A 26,010-nucleotide genomic window follows, 5' to 3' on the forward strand; every position below is an offset into this window, starting at 1 on the left:
TTTAGCACATTTTATATGTACACAAGCAAAAAAAAACCCACAAAACCAGCCCCTTCAAAGTTAAATCAACTGAACATCTGTCAAATATGCAAAAAAAAAAAAAAAAACAACCCGAAAAGTGATAAACTGAGGCTGGTTTTGCTGCTAAGTGCATTAAAAAAGAAATCTTCCAGAAGATCTTTAGAAAACACATTAAGTGTTTGGATTTTCAAACATGTTTCTGCTTGGTACATTTGAAAAAAAAAAAAGGGAGCCTGACAACTAACAGGATGCTGAATATGACTTGGTTCCCAGGAAAACCATGAATAAGTCATGTTTGAAAACATATTTTCAGATCTTGATGAATTGCATCAAGGTAATTAAAGTTGAGATTTGCTCAGCTGACACGTTTCCAAACATGAACATTCTTGCCTGTACTCCAGGCAAAAAACATGGTGAATGTTTTGCAAATATTTTAGCATGATGAATTTTGCTGAGTATAGTCTTGGCCACAGAGGGCCTAACTTTCTGCTAATTGGAACACAAATGAAATCTGTCATTCAATAATTGAGTTACACAATGATATGGAGAACAGTAAGCATTTGTCGTATCTGTATATTTATGTGGCAACTTGTAGACTGTTGAACATACACAGTACTTATCCCTTTACAAAAGATCATCTCTGTCAGAATCCACCTTGTGCCATTCACTAACTTCTGCTAGACGACACACATATGTATATATATATATATATATATATATACACACATATATATATACACACACATATACACCTTTAAAGTACTCCAGCTATACTTTGCTGTTCTGTGCTTACGATGACTACAGTAGGAAGGCAGTTATAGCAGTCATGTATTTGGCTTTTTAATTTGGTGTGGACTTAAGAGGCTGGTCTGCCAACATGCCAGGAGAACTGGTACTTCATCAGAGGGCAGAACTGGGTATTCATATCTAATAGTAACTAAAGAACATGTGGATGTTTCAAAAACATCTGGAAGTGCCTTGAGGACCTCCAGTGACATCAGTATAAAGCACAATATTTGCTGCTGATCTTCATTAACTTACCAGCTTGATCTCTTACAGTAAAATTTCCATTTAATATTAGCTACTACAAAACCATCAGCAGTAAAATGCATAAGAAATAAATACTGAAATCACTGTCTGCACATTATGTAGACTTCAAACCCACATTCCTGGAATGAAATTATAGGCACACTGAAGCCAGTGGGAATCTGGCAGTCTTCCAAAGATTTCACTAGGACAAAGATTTTACTTCATTACGCTAGCTTAGTTTACTTTGTGTAAGCTGGTCATGAAGTTGTGAGATGAGCTTATCAAACTTCGTTTAAAAATAAACCTGGCTTCCCAAAAATTGCAGCTGGTAAAGGTGAGCAAAATTTTTCCACTGATTTTTTTTTTCAGCAAGTAGTGCAAATTTTGGGATTCACTTTGTTTTGCTGGATTGCTTTTCCGTAAAAACAGAAGTAGTAAGTGGAAAAACTAGAGTTTTTATTTGGAATTACTTTATGTTACTCCATGTTACTTTTAAATAATAATAATTTCTTTTTTTACTCAGAAATGCTATTTTTTGTTTATCCAGAAACTAATCTATTTTAAATTCAGATTCAGCCACAGTTTTGAGCAACTTAAAGAAATATATACATATATATTTTAAATGGTTTTCAGATTTAAAAACAAGATGAAAAATCAGTTATTCAACACAGGTCTAACAGTAAGGGACACGAAATTTAACTTTGAAATTTGATAGTTTAAATATAAAACCAAAGCATCCCCAGTCCATACCTTATGGCCTGATCCTGTTCCCAAACATGTTAATGCAAGCTCTTTCATCAGTGGGATATGCAACCACTGACAGCAATTGCAATAAGCCCCTGAAATCCAAAGAAGGAAATCTGCTTTCTGAACTAGCAAAACTTTAATTATCCAGGAGTTCTCTTGGCACAGTTTTTGCTGTTAAATAAATAAAGCATTTAGTCAAAACCATCTATATTTACTATACAAAATACTGAAAAGCAAACATTTTTAAAAGATACAGAAATTTAAGATTCTGTGAAAAGAAGCTGTGCTACATGTTATTCACACTTAGTACACGTAACACAACTGCAACACAGTATGTAGATACTGTATGTCCATAGATGGCTGGTGTAAAGTTTTAGCATGGGGATGCCACGTTATTAAAATGCATTTGTCTTTCACAGAATCTGAGCAAGGTAAATTTGTATGTTGAATCCCCAAATACAAGAAACCAAAACAAATCAATGCAAGGTTATTACCAATGGTCAGCTGTGTTACACTTCAGAGTTGACTTGGTAAAACCAGTACTGAATGCTTTTCAATCAGATAGGATTTTGTTGTTTGTGCTGTTATCTTTTCCAGCAAAATATCTTTGGGTGAAAGTTTTATCCCCCTCTGTTGCCCCTTTTTAGAATAACACACAGTTCTGAAAGCACTCTTGTTTTCCAGAACATTTTCCGGCTTTCGGCAACAATCTGTGTTAAAAAATATTGACTAAGGAATAATTCCCACCTCCCAGTTTCTCTGGCAGGTGCTCCCCTGAAAAGAGAACAGCTTTAATTACAGCTTCAAAACAAATAGCATGGCATCCCTTCTTAGATGGAATGTACACTTTTGTGTTTTGCATGCGGTATAATGTAAGTTACTTGAATACATCAGACTTTGTTAACACTATAATATAAATAAGCTTATTCCTTCTACTAGACATATAAATGCCGTCTTTTTTTTTCAGTCCATAATTATATATACATTGAAAAAGAATGATACACAAGCAGCAAAAAGGCTTAGAATAGAACAACTCAGTGGTAACTAACCAAATTTGTGGCCTTTTCATATTTTCAGTACAGAAAATTCTGCATGTAAATATTTTTGGACTTTAGGAATTTTAAAAATAAACAGAACAGTATAGTTGTCACACAGATCAAACACATTTTAAAACTAGTTTGTTAGATTTAACAGAACACATTGCTGACAGCAAAAAAAAAAATGAATAAAATAAACCACATTTTTTAAAGAGGACAATAAGTCTAAACAACTGCTGATCCAGAGAGACAAGAGATGGACCTAATTACCACAAAGCAGTGATTCTATTCCAATTCCACAAGAAGGCAAGGCTTTAAATTTTTCTTTCAAGGTTGATGTCTCCATGTTCTTAGAAAGGACAACAGTCCTCTAAAACTAGTCAGCAGTAATGGGGTAGTATCCCATTTTGAACTGATCAAAGCTCTAGTCAGAAAAATATAACCTAATCATAAAGGGCTTATGACAATGTGGGATAATTAGATTTTACAATATATACTATAGACAAAATACCACAACACTTTAAATAATTAAAACCAAAAGCAAATACTTTTATAGAACAATTATATTTTGATGTCAGGAGTTCTCTAATGTTCCAACATAGGTGTTTTTCAGTCACTTTCTACCTGCAAAATGGTGAGCTGTACAAAACACAACTGAATGTATTACAGATGTGGGCCCCATAGAAACTAGAACTTGACCTGAAACTAGAACTACTGACCCTTTTTTTCATTTTTCTGGTTTACTTTTGACCTTTCATATTTCTCAGCAGCCAGTAAGGTCTTGTGAGTATGGTCTCATTCTCCTTCATGGAATGAAAGCCCTACAATATGGAAAAAGTAAAAGAGGCCAGAATGACTGTGAACGATGGTTTTTTACATATTGAATTGTCTCAGAAATTGGTAGGTGCTGGGGAAATTTAAATTGGAACCACCTAAGAAAATGCCATGGCATATGCTTCTAAAAAGTCACTGTTGTGGGAAAAAAAAAATGTTAATTCTCAAACCACAGATTTCTAAAACACAACAAAATGTACCTGAGAGTGTGCATATTTATATATATATATATTTATATTTATACTTTATATATATTTGCCAACATTTAAAGTGAGAAAGTATATTTTCCTCAATTCTTTCTCAAAACAAAGAACTGTGGATTTAAACAAAACAAAACCCTAAGCAACCTCTCTCCTTCTCAGACCCCCAAGAACTGTACTTATGGCCCAAGCACTAAAGTTTAGTGATGCTTTTGAAAAAAAACCATTTCACATCCTCCTCTTTTCAAACAGTTACTCCAAACAGAATGGAGAGTAAGCAAGAGAAAAAAAAAGAAAAAAAAAGAAGTATATTTAAATATCACCCAATATATAACAGACTATATTTGTGTCAGTGAAGAATCTCCAAGAAAATAAAGTGTAAGTCGTACAAATGTAGCTCTGTTGACAAGTATAGCTAATATTTCCTTGTAATTATTAAGATAATTTGAAAGGATGTGAACACAAACAGGCTACACAAACGCAGTATATTAAATTCCCCTTCTGTAGCACATTACAATCAATAAAAAGAAAATAAAATCTGAATAATACTAGAGGTAGCAGCTGTTTGTATTTTCCATTATTCCGAGTATCTCTGGAGTCCAACCCTTCGAACATTGCTCCCCTGATAGAAGGCTTGTGTGCGATCAGCCGACATACAGCAGAGTGGTAAGCTAGATGTCTGCAAGAATATTTGAAGTATCTTTCCTACTACAATGGAAGTAGTACTTTTAAAGAAGTGCGTTGATGACCTGCATTAAATCACAGCTCAAAAAGCTATGGCTGTTTGCTGTTTTACAGCCACTTAAAAAAAATATAAACCCACAAGGTGTTTAAGTAAGCTCTGCCATTCCACAACATATAAATAGGGTAAGTTTCAGGAGTTCTGTATAACCTCTAAAATATATGCTAGCTGAATATTAATGGAGTAACAATAATATTAATCATAGTAATGCCTTAGTTCTGGTATCACAAGAACACATTTCCTTCATATGGGATGATTCTTGGAGGATATTGGTGGGATCTCTTCTATGTCTGGTAGAAGTGATGGTAGTGATGGTGGTGCTCGTGGTGGTGGTGGTGTTCATGTCTTTGTATCATCTGTCCAACTTGGCCTTCATATAAAATGACTGTAGGTAGGTCTCTCACATGTTCCTTTTCCACAACTGTCCCTGGAGAATGGAAGGTTTTGCACATTTGGTGATTCTCCTTTGCCCTCTGCTTATGCTTCTTGTGAACCTGTTGAGACTGCAAGGGGAGGTAAGGAAGATTCTGGCCCACCCTTGCACTAGGGGAAGCCATTGGCATGGGTGCCCCTTGAAAAGTTTTATTTCTAACTGCCCTACCAGGATGCAGAGGGGCAATGTTTTTGCCCTGGGCCTTGGGAGACCTCACAAAGTGCTTGCTGGAGTCCTGGTTTCGCAGCCTCTGTTGGATTTCTGCAATCTTGGCATATGAACTTTCAGACAGATTGATGTGGCTTGGATCCACCACTTGAGATTTCCTATGGTGCGCATGGAAGGTTTCAGGTTCATGAGAACGGGATCTAGTCTGATTCACAACTCTGCATGGCGGGTCATGTTTTTGAGCTGCTGGAGGAGATCCTAGGAAATAACAAGCTGAATTAGTCATCTAGTATTTCAAAGTTTTAATTAGTAGCATGCAGTTGGCAGGGATAGCATTATTGGCAGAGTGATTTTTTCCTAAGGAAGTGAATGCAATTATAGCTGTCTAGTTTAATTACACTTAATAATTCTGGCTAGTAAATAATACACAGACAAGTACATATCTATATAGGAGTGAACGTCTGTCTGTATGTATAAAGGTCTTCATATTATCTTGCTTTGGTCATCATCTACCTGAAATTCACCAAAATAACTGTGAGTGGAATAGCAAAATCTTGGCAAAGGACAGGGAAAGGGAAAAAAATTAAATCTCTTTCATGTGGGGACAAAAGCCAAAATTCCAGGTACGAACCCACACTCTCCTATTTTTTGGTCAGTATCAAGTACAAAATATATGCTGGTATCATCTTGGGAATAAACTCTAACATCCAAAAATCAGCCCTCACCTCACCCATAGACTAAACTTAATTATTTAGATGTAGAGATTGTTCTCCTAGGCTCACCTCCAAGTTCAGTTACACAAACAAGCACTTCAAAGCAGGCTTGCAGCACATTAGCCACTCCATTGTGATACCACCTTCACTAGTAATTATCTTGCAGTATTCACACAGTCCAATTCCTTACAGTAAGTCACTACAGACAAATCACACAGGTTCAGAATTCACTGCCCCTGATGTGGAACATACGACCGAAGACAGGAAAGATGAAAAGGTAAATTACCAAATTACCTGGCCCAAACTTTGATGTGTAGTTTTCTATTCCTGCAAGATCCAAATAGTGGTTTCTCCTTTCAATGTTCTCATCAACACAATGACGATAGCACCCACTTTGCTCTGGATTGTTCTCACTCTGCTGATATCTGTCAGCAGGAAGCAAAATTACAGTTCAGCAGAACTTCTTTAAAGTTGTTATCACCATCTGCAAACCAACAACTGATGGCCCCTTTGAAGTGACATGAGCTGCTCATAAAGAAACAACAAACGCTTGAAATCCTGGATGACCGGATTTGCTGACTTGATAGGCCTGAACTGACTGTTCTTTCCCCTCTTATAAATCGACCCTGATGTTGCAAAGCAAGGGAGGCCTTCAAATTGCATTATGCATGCAAAAACAAATAAAACTCTGCCTAGGGTTTATTACACTGTGACTTAGGGCCAAACCATTCAACCCAATCTGGAGATGCCAAAGAAAACCTGTTCTTTGATTCATGAGTGTTCCCACCACTGTGAAGAAGTACTGGGGCAAGCCTCATGTCAGGCTAGTCATGTGTATCTGCTGCAGAAAGGTCACAGTACAGGTTTAGTAACTAGAGAGAGACTGAGAAGCAAAGGTGTTGGTAGAGCACCCAGAGATAACCGCCACTTTCCAAAATACAATTAATAGGGTCAGATAATAAGCTGGCTTCAGAATCTCAACTCCTTTTCCTGCTCAGCTTTGCAATTTTATTTATAGCAGAACTATTTCCTGAGAATGAATATCTGAAATACCATTCATTTATGAGGCAGAAAAAAGTCAGGCAGAGGTTTACAGTATTGTAGCCCATAATGCCGAACAATTTAATTCAGCAATTTAAATGGATGTCTGCAGATATGAACAATATTTTCAATATAACAAACAGGATAAGCAGACAACTCTTGAATAAGTTGCTGCCTGGCATTTAAATAGTTCAGTCTCCAAGGCCACAAGATAGGCTTTGCTATTTCCCTGTGAGATTGCACTGATGTCAACCTTAGACCAGAATCTGGCCTTCTATCCTACACCAGTTGCTAAATCTGGACTCTCTACTCTATGGTGCCTAATACTGCACTTTAAGTTTATTAACACATTTCCAGGTTTCCAAAGGCTGCTGATCCCACTGAGCTTTGGCACTAACTGCTTTCCTGGTCTAGTGTAGTACTGTTCAGGGACATTACAGAACTAAGTCCCCTGTGCCGCTGTCAGACAGAGGTCTGCAGTACAAAGCCACAAGACTTGACCTACCTGGAAGACGATTTTTGCTCTACTTTGATAGAGGTAGAGTCTCCTGAATGGAGGAGAGTCTGCCTGGATAGCAGGTAAGCTTTAAAGACTCTGAGTCAGATTGAACTCCAGAAGTGACATACGGTACTGTCAAAAACGAGGGAATGTCCAGATATCCCTTATTCTTTTGGATACATAGCCAACTCAGTACCTTTCCTGCCCCAGACACACCTTTACGAGTTGTTACAATTTCACAGGTCTACATAAAAGATCTCTGGGGCTAGGCCCTGGGTAATTTGAATTGCCAGGCACGAACTGCCTGTGGAAACCACTGGGACTTGCACACACATGCTGAATACAACACACAGTTAATCCAGAAGAAACATCACTGAGTTTGATTCAACACAATAAAGTAACACTGTATACAGCACTGTCTGTTGAAAATTAAGTTAGCAGGGAACCTGTTTTTTTGTTACTGTGATAAATTCTCTCATCAAAACAGTAAAGAAAAACTATGTCAATACTGCCACACTCCTGAATTCCAATAGCTTTCTTACATGGAAGATGCCCATTCAACAATATTCAGGCAAAAAAATAAATGGTGAAGCAATTATATACGGATGAGAGCTGTGCTCTACTGTCACAGAGAACTTAAGTCAGAGAACTGAAGCATCTGCCATCCAGCCCCATGATGCTCTTCTGTGTACACATGGTTAGATGGGAAGACACAGGCATGCACCAGCCATGCATCAAGCACAGTGTGTAAACATATAAAGTTTTGGTACTGGTTTTTGGTTTGGCTTTGTTTCTAATTAAAAAAAAACATCTGCTTAAGTGTTTGTGGAGTGTACAAAAGCCCTTTCTAAAATTTCCACCCTAGGGTATCATGCTGATGGTAATAAGCACACAATGATATAGAAGCAAGGGGAATAGTTCAGTGATGAAGCCCAGGGTAGAAAAATGCAAGGACATTTCCTGAAAGCCATGCTCATTGCTAACATAGAATTTAAGCCAGTCAGGAAGAAACCACTCCAGCAGGAAAGAAAGAAAGATTGAGAATGTGTATCTGTGGGTAAAAAGAAGACGTTTTAGAGGCTGATGTGAAATATGAACCAGAATGGCACAAAGATTCCTGTCAGTACTCTTCCACCACCCATTTTGTACCACACATGCCAGGCAAACTAGCTATGAATGTAGCTACTTATCTTGATACTTGTATTAGCCCTAAAGGGGAAAATTGCCTGTAGCTTCCAGCAGATGAAAAATTTAACCCATCTATCTCCCACCTTCAGGATAAAAACACTTTTATCTATTTTATCTTGAATATTAATCACATCTTGCCTAGAATTCCTAAGTGACTGAATTTCTGAAATGTGTGCACTTCCCACAAAAGTCCTCATTGCTGCTTTCAAAGGAGAAACCTCTGCATTAATATCATGAGATTCTGTTATGAGCCTCAGGGAGCTTTCCTAAGCGTTAGTAATTTGGCCAGTGTACGCAAATATCCCTGCAACACACACAGTGTGAACAGGACATTCTTTGTCCCATCCACATTTTATGAGATGCAACAAAACCTGTTAGGTACTGACAGTTGTCTGATGCTGATCTACTGAGCTCAAGATACAGATTTGTTCTGCCTAGGAAGCCTCTATCCAAAGGGATGAGAAGGACATACAGCTGAGCCAAGATTCTACCCCAACATTTGATGTCTCTGTGACTGTGTATTTAAGGAAATGGCTACTGTTTGTAGACTACATTTGCAAAACCAGGACTTCAAGGGGATTTTTGCAACTGAAAGGGGATTTTTGCAACAGATTATCAAGCAAAAAACGGGCCTTTAAATTCACACAGGGCAAACCTTTGCTAATGGGCAGAGAGAATCTGAATACTACATTGAGGCCAGCAAGCAAAACCATGGAATATTCTTTAGTTCACAGAAGATTTTGTTCCTAACAGAAGATTAGAAGTCATTTTAGTCTTCTTTTAATCTGAAATTTGATTGTACTGGGATATACTCACTGGGACAACTCACTGGCATTTTTACTCCATCCAAAAAAGGAATGCACTGTCTTGTTGTCATCTTTAATAAGACTGAATGTTCCTTCTCTCGAGAAGTATATTATGTATTTGAACAAATATCCCTAAATCCAAGGAAAGCCGAGTGGATTTTTTTTTCTTAAATTTGCAACTGAAGAAACAAATGTAAGAAATGATTCAATGTCATTTCTGTAGCACTTCAGTGAGCACTTCCCTCTGCCTTAGTGTTAAACTTAAAATCCTAAACCAGCTCAAACCTATACACCAAGATGGCCTATTTGGAGCAACTGCTCTATGTTTAAATCTATCAAAATTATCTGATTTTGATTTGTTTTTCTATCCATTAGATTACATGTGACTGAGAGAGTAATATTTCTTAGCTGTAAAAAAAATTTAGTACCTGAAAAATACATTGCAAATGATTATCACATATGCTGAAGTTCAGTGCAGGTAGTATCTATTGGGTAAGTAGAACCCAATACACATGATTACACATGTTCAGAGGAATAAGGTGTGTTCTGGAGTTCTGGACTGGCATCCAAAATAATATTGTGCATTCTATTAGGGAAGAACTAAAACTGTTCTTCTTTTTATCTAATCCACAGATGGCTGCAAGTCTAGCTGCATCTCTTCATAAAAGAAGCCCACTGTGCTTGTGCTTTATTGGAAATGGCTGCACCCTGAGTCACACAGGCTGGAGTCCATTGAAAGACACCAGACATATTTTTTCGAGTGGTGAAATGTATTCTGAAACTTACAAATTAAAAAAAAAAATCTAAATTTTCCTGTAAGATTATATTAAAGATATTAGTTCTAAGCAAGTAGGCTAATTCCTCATGTGTACTACCAAATAACTAATTCTGCAAAGGAAAGTTGACCTAAAGCTGACGCGGGAGCAGGGAAGCATGGTTTCTAGCAACTGGGAGTCAGCAGAGATGGCTCCTTTGCTAAGTCACTGTGGAGGACAGAGAAAGGCAGTAGGTGGCCTTTGTGGAGATTAAAGGGTTTTGGGACACTTTTAGCCAAATGCTGTGCTATAAACTCCACTAGTAGGTACAATATTTGCAGATAGCATCTAAAAGGCACTGCATGTCCTCCAAAGAGCCAACAGAAGAAAACATGGGTCATCAATCCTACAGATTTGCTTTTTGGGTTTCATTTTAATGTACAAAGTATTCACCCCTGGAATCTGCTGATGGCTCCATAGTGAAAATCCTGTCATTCCTTTGTTTTAACATAATTTTAAAAACTAAAGCAAGAAAGCAAACAAGAAATTAATGGCTGAGGTTTCAACAGAAGTACCCCGTGCCTGTTAGGACATAGGGTTCTTTCCCCTTACCTGAGAGAAGCCCGCTGCTTCTTCTCAGAGCTTCTTACTTCTTCGTTAACTTTACTTTCAGCTCTATGCCTGGCACTCTGCAAATCTGCCAAGAGAAAGGACATTATCCTCACATTACTGTCCTTGCTAATCAGCATAACTAACATTCCGCATTGCAAATGCATTTTTCTTGTTGGTAGATCAAGATATAATGTACTATTTCATGTATCCTTCTCAAAAGTGCTTTTGTCCACACAACAGATTTTAGGCAGGCATAACCTTGACTGTAGGACATTAGTCTGCAAGCCACATGGCAGGTTAAATGGAGCTGCATTCACATTGATATACTTGTCTCTCAGGAAGGCTCAGCAGCTTGGAGCTTCATGCTGTACTAATGCATCACAGAGCTCCCCAGAAGCACAAATTTTTCTTATGTGTCCACTTGACTGAGTAGATGGATATATTAAACCTGAGGTAACAAGGCTTTCCTTTTGGATAAAGTGCCCACATTTTCTAGTGTAGTATTACTTTAAATACTTAAAATTACTTTAAATAAGTATTTTTAGTAGTTAATCTACTGAAGTAATTATACAACTATTATTATAGTGAATATAATGTGAATTAGCCATCAGAGTATACATAATTTTCACTGGCAGACTCTGCCACTATAGAAAAGTTCAATTTTTATTCATAGTTTCATAAAGGTTATTTATGCTGAATTGCTTGCTCTTATCCAGCAGCAGTGACAGTTCTGCACTTGCAAAAAATATTTTATACACTACACCTGTTTTCGCAGAAGCTGAGCATTGTAGTATCAGCAGAGTTAAAGTGGTATAAGTTGAAAAAGGCCTTAAATCTGCCTTGTGGTACACAAAGGTAATTACATACCATATGGGCTACTGCTGCTTCCATAAAAGAACAATCAATCAGGTAATGAAAGCTTAAGGGACACTGAAAGGAGGAGGGTAGGCAATTTTGCACCCATAAAGCAGATTCATGGGGTTTCAAATACCCACATAATTGTTTGCCTTTATGTATATATTTAATTGTAGTAACAAAATACAAAGTTGTATTTTTGAGGGATTCTTGAAATCTTTTCTATTTTTTTTCAATGGCTGATTTCACATCCTTACCAGCATGATTTAACAAGATACTCTTTTTCTTCTGGCTGCCATCTGGTGCCACAGTAAGTTTCACTCGCAGAGTTTTGCTGGAACTAGGAGAATGATTTACTGATGCATCAACTACTTCATAGATGGTATGAAGCAAGCTGGTAATATCCTATAGTTGGATTGAAACACATAAAGACACTGTTGTGAAAATGGTATGAAATCTACAGCTTTGATACAACTATTTTGGACTTGGGACTATTTAATATTGAAATAGTCTCAGAAGTCACTGAATTTAAAAGAGCTGAATTTGCACAGAACATTACAATCTACAACACTTGGCATAAGATTTTTGAAATGGGGCAAACCATATCAAAACAATAACAACAATGCAAGATATTCAGGCTTTCCAAACTGTGAATCAGCAAACTTCTGTTCTGCCTTTTCTTCTCTGTGATTTCCTCAGAACCCAGGGATTCTATGATTCTATGATAACCATTCATACTGCACTAAAAAATGAGTTCACATAACCAAAACAAATACAGCAATACAGTCTCATGTGTTTATTCTTGGGATAGTTGAATGGTCGATTATATAGAGGAAAACCAGTAAAAGACGTGGCAGAACTGTAAACCTCAGGTGTGGAAACAAATAACATCTGAATGTCACTCTAACATATGCATTTCAGGGTCTAGCTTACTTTGCAAAATTCAAACCAATCCTAAAATTTCTTCTTTGAAGAGAGATTATGCAGAGATTATACAGTCAGGCCTATTACAGAACATTCATCACACGTCTCTTTGAAGGCAAAGGGATGTGAACAAATGCTTGCATGTCTGGCTACATCAGAAAGGACACTAGTCAATTTTAGTAAGCCGATTGTTTCAAACAGGAGAAACACTGTTTAGCAGCTTAGAGGTCTCTCAGACTGATCTAATCCATTCAGGCTCAAAAAGGGTACCATCTTAAATTGCCAGGATGAAAAGGAGAGCTCTTGGCTCACTACTTTTTCTCAAAGGGATTTCACCCAAATTGATCTTAGGCACTAACCTAAGCCCAGAGCATACTGATCACTGTAGGCTATGAAGATCCCATTCAATGTATATATGAGAATTTCTCCATACTGGTCTTCCTATTTCTTGCACTATTTGTACCTAACATCCTTCCAGATGCCTGTGAGCACAAAGGAAATACCTAAATCATCTTTTGTGAAGCATAACTGGTTCTGAGGATTAAAAGTTAGGTCTATAAAAATTCAAAACCTCTACAACTTTTCCTTTGCCTAGGGGTCATACCTGTAACCATGGCAGCTCAAAGTTTAGTATGCTTTAGTGGGTCCCATCATTTTAGTAGTCAATATACCACACAGTCCTCACTGTCTAACCATCTTTGAAGGTGATAGAGAAATACTAATTTCTACTCACATAGAGTTTAGGGGAATACTGACCTTATGGTCAGGAAAAATTATTTTAGAGTAGATGATTTTCCAGCTCAACAGGCAGAATGAGTAACTAAATCCCAGAGTTTTCAGACTTCACGTTACCATGTACCCTCTCTAACCATTCTGCACTCAGTGGAATTGCTGCTAAATTGTTTATATATGGACTTTTACTACCCATGTTAGTAGCTGTTTTCCATCCTCTGGACAAGAACCATGGTCTAAAGCTGGAATGAGGGAAAGACTGCTCAGTGACAATCTGGTGGACACGTCACAGCTCTTTAACACATCTCACTTCTCACACTTCCACACTAAACTGAAACCTAGCCAGACCTCTAAATACACACAGACATATCTAAAGGCCAGCTTGAAGAGCTGGATTTTTATTCATCTATGAGAAAAAAACAAGAAAGCAAGAACACAGACATACAAACAAAACTTATCGGTTGTTTTATATGCATACATAAATTATATTCTAGAAGCATGGTGCTATAATCCTACAACTCAATTAGCCAAACCACCCCTTTCATCAGAATACTTCAGCACCGTATTTACTCAAAACAGGGCTTCACACACTCAGCACTTTGGTGAGTTGAGCCTTTTCCATACATTCCTTAACAAGTGTTGGTTAGCCAACATGGCATCTTTCCACACAAGGCTACTATCAAGAGGTTATTATCAACTTTCTTTCCCAACCATCTGTCCTCTTTCCTTTTTTCAGCTATGCCAGATGTTTGTACAAGCTGACCATCTAATCTATTTTAACTTCAACAGGCGAAGACAAAGTTTTTGCTCCCACTGTCTTTTTACATATTTTTTTTTCCAATGATGAGGGCTAACTTGCTAACTGGCATACAATCTGCCCCTTGTATTCTCTGAGGGTCGTTCTCAACAAGCTGCTTGACTCAGTAGTTTAAAACGTACTTCCAAATGCTGTCAGAGAAGGCCAGATGCAGCATTTGTGTGACACATACTTGGCAAGTCAGAAATATGTGCACATACATATCACACCAGAACAATTTAAATCTGTCAGCCAAACAGGCCCAAATTAACCTAAATCAATGTCCAAGCTCCAAGCAGTTTAAGATGCTGACATAATAATCAGGACACCTTGTGGCCTTATACTCTACTGCCTTCGCATTTTTTCTGTATTTAATACCCAGCTTCCTCAACAACAACCTGAACTGCTCTGCATTCTGGCAGTAAATGAACGTGGTCGTCAGACTGGATATATACCAAGATCGAGGTTAGGGATATCCATAAGTAGCCGCCTAATGCTTATGCTGATCTTTTAAATACTGTCAACAACATTTTTATTATAGGTTTCATTTAACTGTGGTCCTAATTTGGGGTTGGGAATTCTAGTAAACTGACAGTTCTGATTTGGTCCAACAAGTCTGCTTGGGTCATTCGCTAATCTGTCATCTGCTGAAGTCCTGGCTGAGTACGTACCTATTACAAGGCAGCTTGAACCTCCTATTGCTTTTCAGTTATTGCTTCACAATTGCAACATACAAATTCCTGAGGCACTAATCTATTAGGAATGGCCTCTATCAGTGAGTTTTGAGCTGTGACTAAAACTACCTTCTCACAGCCCTTTTTTGGCAGCTAATATGCTAATAGCTTCTTGTCAAATCAGGAGCTCTAGACCATTAAAATACATATTACAAAATCTGTATTTTATAACTATGTCTATATTTACCCCAAAAAGAATTTTCATCTGCCAGTAGCCTGCCAGGAGACTGAGGAAATCTATGTTCTCCTTGAAACCTGTCCCACTGAACATTATCTATATTTAAATTCCTTAGAGGACTGCCTAAAATTGAGATAGCTTTACTTTGTACACACCAGCTTGGGAATTTAGCATCAAACATCAAGAATAAAAGCTGTTTAAATCTTTCTCTCTCCTGGTACACCAATCATCATGTCTTGGAGACCACCTACCAAGGAATCTAACCTTTCTGTACCACGAATTATGATTTTTATTAGTCAAGTGATTTTGCAACTGCATTACTTAAGACTGCTTGGAACTTCCCACATAAAAAGTTTCATCCCACTTTTCTCAGACTTCCTTCCTTTTTAAGTGAAAAGTGAACAAAACCAGATTTTTCAGTGTCTCCCATTTCTCAAAAAATATAATTTGCTTGGGGTTTTTTGGTTTGCACTTTTACACCATTTCTAGTTAGAATTCATTGTGGATTCTTAAACTAGTATATTAAATGGATATAGAGAAGCAAGAATAAGAGAAACACAAAAGAAACAATAAACATTATATTCAGAGGGGAAGTATTCTGCATTAATCTAACTTCTGAAGAGCTTCTAGTGTGCAGATTTTCTGCTGGAATAGCTAGTTTAATCAAGTAAGAAAACTGAAACAATCATATTTTTCCTCAAAGGGGAAAATAAATGCTTGCTGGGTAATTTTCAAATGGACAGCACATGTCATACCCAGATTTATTCCTCTTTATTGGACACTATGATGTTTTTTCCAGGCCTGAAAGACTTAACAGCGTTAACCTGTATGTTTTTAATCCTGTTTTATCAAGCAGCTAACACAACAAACACAAAGTATATTACAATAAAGTATACTGAAAAGAGCAACTTTTTATTGCCAGAAATACTTGCATTAAAAATACTAAAAAACAAACAGTTGAGATTACACATGTATGCCACCCTCAGACATGTATCCACAGAATACTTTACAGATCTCCAGTAGGAGATTAGAAGGAATTTAAAACACTCATAGAAACTTACGGGTCTGAAAAAAAAAAAAAGAACAAGAGCAAATTACACTGAAGTATTCTTATTCGTTACAGAACATCATTCCTTACAGTGACTGAGGAAGTCCCTATTCCAGGTATTAACATTTTACTTCTAAGGAACATTAGTGGTACAGGGACAACACTATTTTTCCAGTATTATTGTAGCTTGTCATCAGTATGACTAGTCAGCAAACTAGAGATTCTGAAAAGAAAACTGAGAGGCTTTTCCAGCAGAATTTATTTGACAGAATGAGACATTTGCACACACATACATACCTCCTACAGCCTCCCATGAAAAAGGAAGAAAAAAAAACCCAAACCAACCCCAAAATACCGTCAGCAATAACAAAAAACACAAACAAAAAAGAAACATCAAAACAAAAACAAAATAACCTTAACACATTTAATAACATTGAAAGGAAACATTCAGTCATTCAGTTTTATTCTTCGTAACTTCTCTGGGAGAGATGTCTTTGTATCTTTAGCTCCCTTCAAAACTGAAAGAAAATTTCTGTTTTCTCTTAATATTTCTCCCTGACAGAAACCCACAAAAAACTAATGGTTGAAATGATGGCCCCTCTGCTAGAGACAAAACCTACTATAGCCATTGGTTCCATTGCTCTTTCCTCACCATAAGTTAATACAATGTTGACAACCACAGTGCAATAAGCAAATTTCAAGATAAGGGTCAAGCTAATAGATAAATGGTAGCCCCAAAAGAGCCAGCATCTTTCCCCAAGGCAAACAGCTGGTGCTGAGATCTGAACGAAGAAATAACCTCAAACCTTTTCACTCATTACAGAGGATATGAGCAAAAATAACTGGAAAGAAAAGAAAACAAAAACAAAACAAAACAAAAAAAACCCAAAACAAAACAAAGAAAACAGGAAAAATCAAGTATTTAATGTAAGATAGAAAGTTTTTAGCATTAAAAATGCATGAAGAAAAGTATCAATATCACTTCATTATTCTTCCCTCAGAAAAAAAAACAACAAAAGTACAAATGTCTCATTTGTACTTTGTTTGTAGTCTGATTTCTACACAGAGTGGGATGTTTTTATTGCAACATCAGCTTTGTTTGATCACATATATTTTTGAATCATTCTTATTTGGAGCCTGAAAGGAGCTTCGCTTGCTATCTACTCAACAGCTACTTTAGAAGAATTTCCCTTTTTTCACTCCTCACAAGCAAACTTGTGTTCTTATTCCTGTGCAGCCACTCACCAAAGAAACTTAATTTTCTAAGAATTGATTGATTAAAAAAAAACAAAAAATGCTCATGTTTATGAAGTATAATTACATTCAGAGAGCTCAATATAAAAACTCATGGATCAAAACACATTAGTTCAATTATCCAAGTTTCAAGTCCGATTACAAGTATCTGTGTGAAGATAATTACAGTGCAGCTGTCAGTTCTAAAAAGGCCTGCAGTACATAATGAATTGTCCTCTTATGGCTTATGGAATGAAGGGAAACATCATTAGCCAAGTTTTGTAATATACACATTACAGAAGGAAAAGTTATTTCCCACTAAACTAAAATGACTGAAAATTGTGGTACTCTATGACAGAAAAAGCAGTAGTTTAACAATATACAGTAATACCAATTTTATCCCAATAATTATGCTTTCATAATGGGTGTATCTCTTCAAGAAGCATTACTAGATCTGGATTTCTAATTATAAGGACTATGAATAAGTCATGCAAACTCTAGAAGGAAATCAAAGCAGTATTAAGTTCTGACAATGTTGTTAAGATCCAGAAGAAATTCCACTAAGATGGAATTTGAATGCTCTTGCGGTGATCTGTCATTGTGTAAAGCCCAAGGGAAATTTTATCCAGTAACTAAATCCATATCTCATTTACAATTTTCAAACATTTTAATGAAAAAAACATTTGGCGCACATGTAAAATTGCACCCCACCCACATGTCTCTTACAAACTTAATTTAACACTCTCTGTTCCTTTGGAAAGTCTCTGGATATGAAGTCTATTATTTTAAACACAATAACTGAAGCAAATTAAATGGAAGGGGGCCTACAAGGATTCCAGAGGGAGATTCTTCACCAGGGACTGTAGTGATAGGACAAGGGTTAATCAGTTTAAACTTAAACAGGGGATATTTAAGTTAGAAATAAGGAAGAAGTTATTTACTGTGAGAGTGGTGAGGCACTGCAACAGGCTTCCCAAGGAAGTTGTGAATTCTCCATCCCTGGCAGTGTTGGACAGGGCTTGGAGCAAACTGGTCTAGTAGATGTCCCTGCCCTTGGGAGTGGGGCTGGAACTAGATGATCTTAAAGTACTTTCTAACCCTAAGCTTTCTGTGACTCCGTGATTCTGTGACGTGTTTGGGCAAGTCACATCCTTTTCCAGTGTCTGTCTTTACCAAGATGAAAAATAGAATGATAAGGCTGACTTCTTTTGGTACAGCACCTCAACGTCTACAGGTAGAAATCTAACTAAAGAAATTTCATCTCCCTGTTAAATCCAGCTATAAATCCAGGAGACATTAAAGTGACAGTTTTTAAAGGAGAAAAGGTGAACATTAAGCTTTTCTCAGAACACTAGACCTTTGTTTAGAAAAGCTGACCAGCTGAGAGCATTTTCATCACCTCACTAAGTGGCACCGGTAGAGATAGCCCTCTGCCTCAGACTCTGTTCTGCCCCTGATCCAGCAATGTGCTTTGCATAATTTTAATTCAAAGCATGTGTCCCATTCATTTTCATTCAAATTATTCCCATGTTTAATGTTCACCATCGTTAAGTCTTTTCCTGGATCAAGAGTAGAGCTGCTTAATAAACTACAATATCAGGCCCACTATGTTGAGTGCCAGTCTCTCTGGGGCTAATAGAACAACAAATTCTATGTCACATGAAGAGACTAAAATTCCTCTTTTGTTGCCAAGATTATCTATGAGCTGCTATCATTAGTCATTCTTGCACAAACAACTCTTAAATTTCATCTGGATTAAACAGAAGACAACCAACAAGATGGATGATACAATGACACTGGAACAGCTTGCAAAAGAAGTGTGTAACATAACTGAAAAACTCTGCAATGGTGCATACTATTTGTTTCTATCTTTGCTCACATGTAAAAAGCTGAAAATTATCAACATATTTGGTCCCCTGGTTAAAAGATTTTTTTTTTTTTGGCACAGGCTTGAGCCTGAACGTAGCAACCTCCAGACCTTAGAGCAGTATGATTTTCAATCCCTGAACAGATTTGGTTTCAGTTAAGCTGCAGCCTGCTCTTGGAGGAGGGAGAGCTAGAATTTGGCTGTAATACATTCTCTAAGTACAGTCAAATTAAGCTCTTTGGTGTACCACATAATCACGAATAATTATTGTATACATACTTGAAAGCACATTCTCATTATGTTCAGCACATGGAACTCACACTGACATTAATGGAAATTCCATGCCTGAACATAAAGGACACCCATGTGCGTGGGTTTGGGTTTTGTGCATTTTTGCCCTATTCTTCAAGAGTCATGATAATCCTATAATGAAGATTAAGCCTTGGGTCTCGAAAGATTTGGGTTCAATCTGCCATTAGGTTCTTGTGAGACTTCAGGCAAGTTATTTCATTTTTCTGGTCTCTGTTCCCCATACACTAACAAATACACTACTAGTTCCTCATTCCACTCACCCCTTCTCCTTAACCTCTCTCTATATATCCCATCTTCCCACTTGAAACTCTGGACTTGGACTGTAACTTTTCATCTGCTTATTCTCTTGCTTGAGGGACACAGACTTGACTTGATTATTCAAAGCATTATCAGAGTAGAGATAATAAAAAAGCCTAGTAATGATGTTTATATACATATTAAAAACCCCAAACATCCACCACATTTGGAATTTGTTCATAAATGTCAGAAGAGATTTGCTTCAGTCTTTTAGGGAAAAATTCTGCCCTCATTTGGAGTCTAAGGCCACTACTCTTTCAGTCTTTACCCTGTTCCTTTCAACCAGCTCTTGGCGATTTTCACAGACAGCAGCACCAGAGCCAGGAGAGACAAAACCTGCCAATTTTCAGCTGATTACCTGAAGGCATGGGAGCAAACACACCTAACCAAGAAAAAAAAAAAAAAAAGGAATGAACAGCACATTGCAGTATAGCTCAGTAAAAGGCATTCTTCTAGAGGAAGTATCATTCAATTTGGATAGAAATAGTTCTGGAAAAGGACCATGTTTTATCTATACATACTCTTATTTGGCTTCTTATTTGCACAGATAATATGACTTGAAGACAACTTAGCAATAAAAAATATACGTGGGTATGCTTTGACAGCCATTCACTACTGTCCGCCAGCAAATATTGTCCACGTTATTTATACTTGGAGGAAGAAGGCAGGAATCAGCCTAACATTCATGAAAACAACAGAACAGTATAGTTAGTCCTACTGGAAAGAATGTCAGAAAGCAACCTTGCTATTTGGTTAGCTTAACTGAAAAGCAGGATAGAAGCCAGAACAATATACATTTGCAGGGGTTTATTTTGACAATGTGTTTAGTTGTTTCAGGTACTTTCCTCCTCAAATGCCAGTACTATTTTTTACAGGCAAATCCCAGGTATTAAACAATAACCAGCTTAAAATGACGTACAGTAAATCTGAAAACAGTAAACTACTGGTGGGATTGTTTCTAGGAGGGAAGGGTCCATGGAAACTGCTGTTTAAGTTGGCAGGACAACTCTATTTCATAGATGAAAAAAATGTTCCTGTTATAAAACACGTCTCCTGTTAGCAAATGCTGCACACAAAGGGGCAGCAGTACTTTGCTTACCTCGCGTGTGACTCTTCCGTTGTTATCAAAGTCATACAGTGTGAAGGTCCATTCTTGCCTGTTATCTTCCTCTACAGACACATCACATTGCAATTCCTAAGAAACATGCAAAGAGCAGCTGATTACCTAAAGCAATAGGCCTGTCTCCATAGAAGGAGGCTGCTTGCTTTCTTCCTCCTTCCCTCATGGGAGGAAGCTTTCAGGATATGTCCTGGGGAGGCCTCTTGTCCACTACAGCGAAGGCGTTTCATCACAGTCATATGATAATCCTAACTCCCATGGGATAGACTTCGAGGAATCTGCAAGATGCTTTTTACTTTATTGTAGAAAACACAAAAAAGGTGTAAGAAAACTGCTCCCTGAAGCTCTTGAAATATAACAACATTTCCCACTTAAAAGTGAGAAAGAACACTGCTTAGCTCAGGAAGAGAAACAGACCCACAGAATGAGGAGGTGCACCACGGTGGCAGGAGTAGCCATCAATACACACTGCACAAATGCCACAAATCCGCACCTGTGAAACCTGTCCTTGATGCAGGCATCCCTTTGATACCCAAAGGTTGTCAGTGCAGTACAGCATCATGCCAATAAGTCCCTGAAATGGAGCCATGGGTCCTGCCTAGGAACTGGTAGCTAAGAACAACCTGGGAGTAGTGCCTGGCCCTTATTTTGACTGTGCTTCTGTTAGTGAGCGTGTGATCTCTAGAAAGCTTGAAAGAATCAATTTGTTAAAGGGAAGAAAAACCCTCAAAGCAAGCCCAAGATTTCAGTCAACAACAAAGGATGCACTTTGACTGACTCCAGTCACCTGGGTGCAAACCATTTGCTTTCTCTCAAGACCTGTGCAATCAGAATTAACCAGAGCCACAAAAAGGCAAAACAGAAAAGTTACAATGCAATTAAAATGAAAGCCACTGTATGCAAGTAAAATAAACAGCTCCAAATAGCTTCAGCATGATAGAGCTCAAAATACCTGGTTGATCTTCTGACTTGAAACCAATTCCCTACAGCAGTTACCGGTACCTCTTGTCCCCTGCTGAGTTGAAAGGCAGTCTTCTCTCAGTTGTAACAAGCCTGGCTGAAAGCTGCCAAGTGCCCCACACTCTACTGTGGAAACACAGCTTCATATTACATAAACATTCCCGGCACCTTTAAAAGCCAAATCACATCCACCTCAGATTTAGACCTCTTGTCTCAACACTTGCGTTTCTAATTCTTTCATACCTTTGAAATGTGTACCAATCTCTTGGCTCCTCTTTTACATAGCTGGAAAACTTTCATGGTAGAGCAAGGAGAAAAAATATCAATACTTGGTTTCTTGCCACATATTAATACTTCCCTGTCCCACATTGCCTAACATAACAGCTTTGTGTGAGGATGTGCTCTGCTTAGTGAAGAGCCATGGCAACCTTCCCTGCATTAGTCACAGTGCCTAGTACCAACTGCTAACCTTTATGGCATGCCAAGAACTACTTGGGAACAAACACAGACTTTGCCGGCACAGCTGAGTTCCAGCTACTCTGGCACCAGCCATGTTGGCAGGTGCCCTCCGACATCCAAATATCAAGGCACTGTTAATTGCAATTTATCATGCCTTTCCTGTCTGCAAATATCTGCTACTCAAGGCAGTATATAAAATATGCCTAGAAATAAGTTACTGCCATGCAAAAAAAAAGGCAAGAAAAGTGACCTCCACCAAGAAGGCACACAAGCACTTAGCAACACCTGATCTGCCTATGAGAAAGCAACTTCCCTTTAATCAGCCTTAAAACAGTAAAAAATAAATTGTACCAGATGCCTAAATATGCTCTAGAGAAGGAAATGAACAGTCGAGCTGCTGCAAGGTGGCTACATGTTCTTTTAAATAACAATCGAGCAACGCAAAGCTCATTACTGTGACAGGCTGACAGCACTGAAAAGCAGAAGTTTGCCACATCTGCTGGAGTGCAGAGATGAAAATTCACACTGTATCTTGCTGGTACCAGAGTATCTTCCTCCTCACAAAGACAGACAACCCTCTAGCTGAATGACAGCATGTTTCAATGCTCATATTTATTAAATCACTCCCTGTATAAACAAAACTTGCCAACTACACACAATGTCTGGCAGCTTTATGATGTTTGTAAGTCCACAAGGAAATAGACCATCAGACTCATTGCTCTGCAGGATCCTTTTCCTCCTACTATGTAATCAGATGGATTTCCAGTGTAGAGCATCAGGTTTATTTCACTTTGAAGCCCCAGGCACTGAAGACCAATGGTTAGGGCAGCTTTCACAAACAGCTTTTATACTAAGCAGATGTAACAAAGTGTAACAGTCCATGAAAGTCAATATAAAGATTTGGTAACATGGTAGCTGGCATAATGAATTATTAACAAAAGGTTCATAGATAAAGCTTTAAAGCAAATGCCTGTTCTTACTACACATTTCAGATGCTACAGATGCTATTTCCATGCAAACATGGAAATAAATCCCACTAATCACCTCATAAGGAACATCAGGAGCAAGACACTAACTTGTGCCAATTTTGCTCCCTCCTGTACCCACTACAATCATTGGGAGTTATATACATGCATCAGAGGACACTATTTGGTCCACAGGTTATTTTTTTACCATAATGTTTGTCAGTACAGTGAAACTTTTAAATACAGAGGACTTACTTCAAATTTCAGTTGCTTCTTGGAACCTGTGTGTGTGTCACTTTCTTTTTCTACTTTCTTTTCATCTCCACTGCAAACTCCGTCTGTCTTCTCTGGAGGCAAAGCCACTGCAAAAAATGTATTTAACAAAAAATTCATGAGGAAATGTCAAAGCAGTCTTCTATTTGCAAATCTGTCTTTATAAACAGGGTGAAATTGATTTCAGCAAACTTGTATGAGAGTACCATTATACTTGATTTGCTTTTTTGTTCACTATACATCTGGGATAATTTCAGCAGACAATCTACCAACAGCTTTTGATACACAGCCTCTCTCAAAAACATCACTAGAGTCACAGGAAGTTCAAACACAGTATTATAAGAATATAAATCAGCAGAACTGTTACTGTTAATAGGTTGAATAATTTGCAAAATACTGAAAGTTTGTGGCATATTGCAAAACCACATTGCATTCACCAGCAGTGAATGAAGTAATGAAGCTGAAATGAAGTCCTCATTCTGTTGCAATTTCCCTCTCCAAATATACACAAACCTTACTCCCTTCTAAGAAGGTAATACTACCTGCTAAAAAGATTAAGCTGCATAGTTTCATGTATGTCTGAGAAAGTATATTTCACATAAGTTTCAAGTCAAAACATCTTGTACTTGCATAATTCAATAGCACTCATAAAGAGAACCACTGTTAGCATCTATCAGACATATATTGCAACACACAACATGTATCAGATACGTAACAGTAAGATATACTTCTTGTGGATTAAAAGACAACTGCCCAGGAACCTAATAGCCATGCCTTTGGCTCCTGCAGAGGCAGTCAGCTTCGCACATGGTGAAGCTGTATACCTGAAGAAAATTAATTCTATATGAATCAGTGGTATGAAAATATACACAGGTCTTTAAACCATAGCCTCAAACCTTATTTTTATACATCCACATACCTCTGCCAACAATGTTATGCCCATACTTATTCAGCATAGCGGTAATCCTGCCTACTCCCCAAAAAAACAGAAAATATTGTGAGAATGGAAGTATTTAAGTTAGCACTTTTTCCCTTGTACTGCAGCATCTGCATTTTCCCAAAGTCTTTATTCTAATGTTATATAGGAACCATTCTTGGAATACCTTTGTAAGTAAGATCTCATGGAAGTGCAAGTTCTGTGAAGTCAGATTCCTTTCAAAGAAGGATCCCCTCCAGTTCAGGATGACCCATTTCAAACTGGCCCTCCTGACATTCAGCACTGCTAAGGTGTCTCCCAGGCATTCTCCCAGGAAAGCAAGTCACTAACATGCTAGAAATTAAGGTATGATTTTAGCCATTTTTCTGCATTTTCTTTCACATTTAAAACCAAACAATTACCTTAAAAATATATAAAATCTACCCTTACCATAGCTTTATGCTCTCAGAAATTCCAAAAGATTTTGGATTCTAAGATTTCTGTCACGATATTCATGTTGCCATTCTGCAATATATACCACATTTTCTAGTCTTATGTCTTTGTTTAAATTTAACATTATTATATTACTTTTTTGGTTTATTTGTTTTTGAAACTGCAGTATACTATGAAAGATTCTGAATGTACAGTAAAGAAAGGAAGGAATGAGCTAGAAACCCTAACCTTTGGAATTTCCTGACTTTGATACTTATTTGCAGACTTTTGACTAATGCCAGCTTCCCAACACAGACATGCAATTTGCATTGCACAAATGCAAGCAGACACGACATTTATGATACACATACTGACACACTGACACACTTGAATTTCTGCTCCAAGCCATGTTAGGATTCCCCACACCAAACATAAGCTAAGCAAGAAGGTCAGCTGAAGGAAGAGAAAGTTTGCTTCATGGCTGTTTCTTCCCTTGTCTTTTTAATGTGGTGCTACTGGACAAGCAGGGGCTGTTTCTTAAGGAGGTTCTGTATAGTATTTATCAACAAAGGCATGTATTAAAATAAATATTACTTACAATACAGAAATTTGAAGTATATCTGTAGAAGAGCCATTTGCTGTACTGACTTTGTCCATAAATACAATTCCATATTCCTGTAAGTTCAAAGCTAAGGCCACAGAAGACCCCCATAAAACAAGAGATGACATTGCTTGTCTACATAGTCCAGCCTTGTGTTTTCCTTCTAAAAGCAACAAGAAATTGAAAGGTAACATGCGCCTTCACAGCAAGGATGGTTACACTGACAGCAATTCTTCATAACTATTAAATATGCTCCTAGAGTTTCAGTGGCTCATTTGTACCAGTGATCAGTTTCTCACATGAACAGTTCTAAGAGGACAGAAACATTTTTATGAGGGGCTTTTGCGACCCCTCACAATCTCAGTCTAGGGAACAGGAAATAAATGAAAGGAGGGCTGGTATGACCCCCAGATGTGTTGAAACAATGGACAACCAATTAAAAACAAAATCCATCCTTCTTATCACACATACTTTTAAGTATAT

General features: G+C 37.6%; 1 protein-coding gene across 1 annotated transcript in view; it reads right to left on the reverse strand.

The window, feature by feature from the left end:
- Positions 1-236: 236 nt before the first annotated feature.
- The window catches only part of NKD1 (NKD inhibitor of WNT signaling pathway 1), a 111,302-nt gene continuing 85,528 nt past the window's right edge, over positions 237-26,010 (reverse strand). Inside the window, exons 5-10 of the mRNA XM_005152213.4 lie at positions 23,561-23,667; positions 20,901-20,996; positions 11,938-12,085; positions 10,826-10,910; positions 6,219-6,349; positions 237-5,469 (exon numbers count right to left, since the gene is read on the reverse strand). Of these exons, the coding sequence (XP_005152270.1) occupies positions 4,895-5,469; positions 6,219-6,349; positions 10,826-10,910; positions 11,938-12,085; positions 20,901-20,996; positions 23,561-23,667 (1,142 nt within the window). The 3' untranslated portion in view covers positions 237-4,894. The remainder of the gene's footprint in view (positions 5,470-6,218; positions 6,350-10,825; positions 10,911-11,937; positions 12,086-20,900; positions 20,997-23,560; positions 23,668-26,010) is intronic.

Source organism: Melopsittacus undulatus, chromosome Z (genome assembly GCF_012275295.1).
Source record: "Melopsittacus undulatus isolate bMelUnd1 chromosome Z, bMelUnd1.mat.Z, whole genome shotgun sequence".
In the NCBI taxonomy this organism is placed as follows: Eukaryota; Metazoa; Chordata; class Aves; order Psittaciformes; family Psittaculidae; genus Melopsittacus; species Melopsittacus undulatus.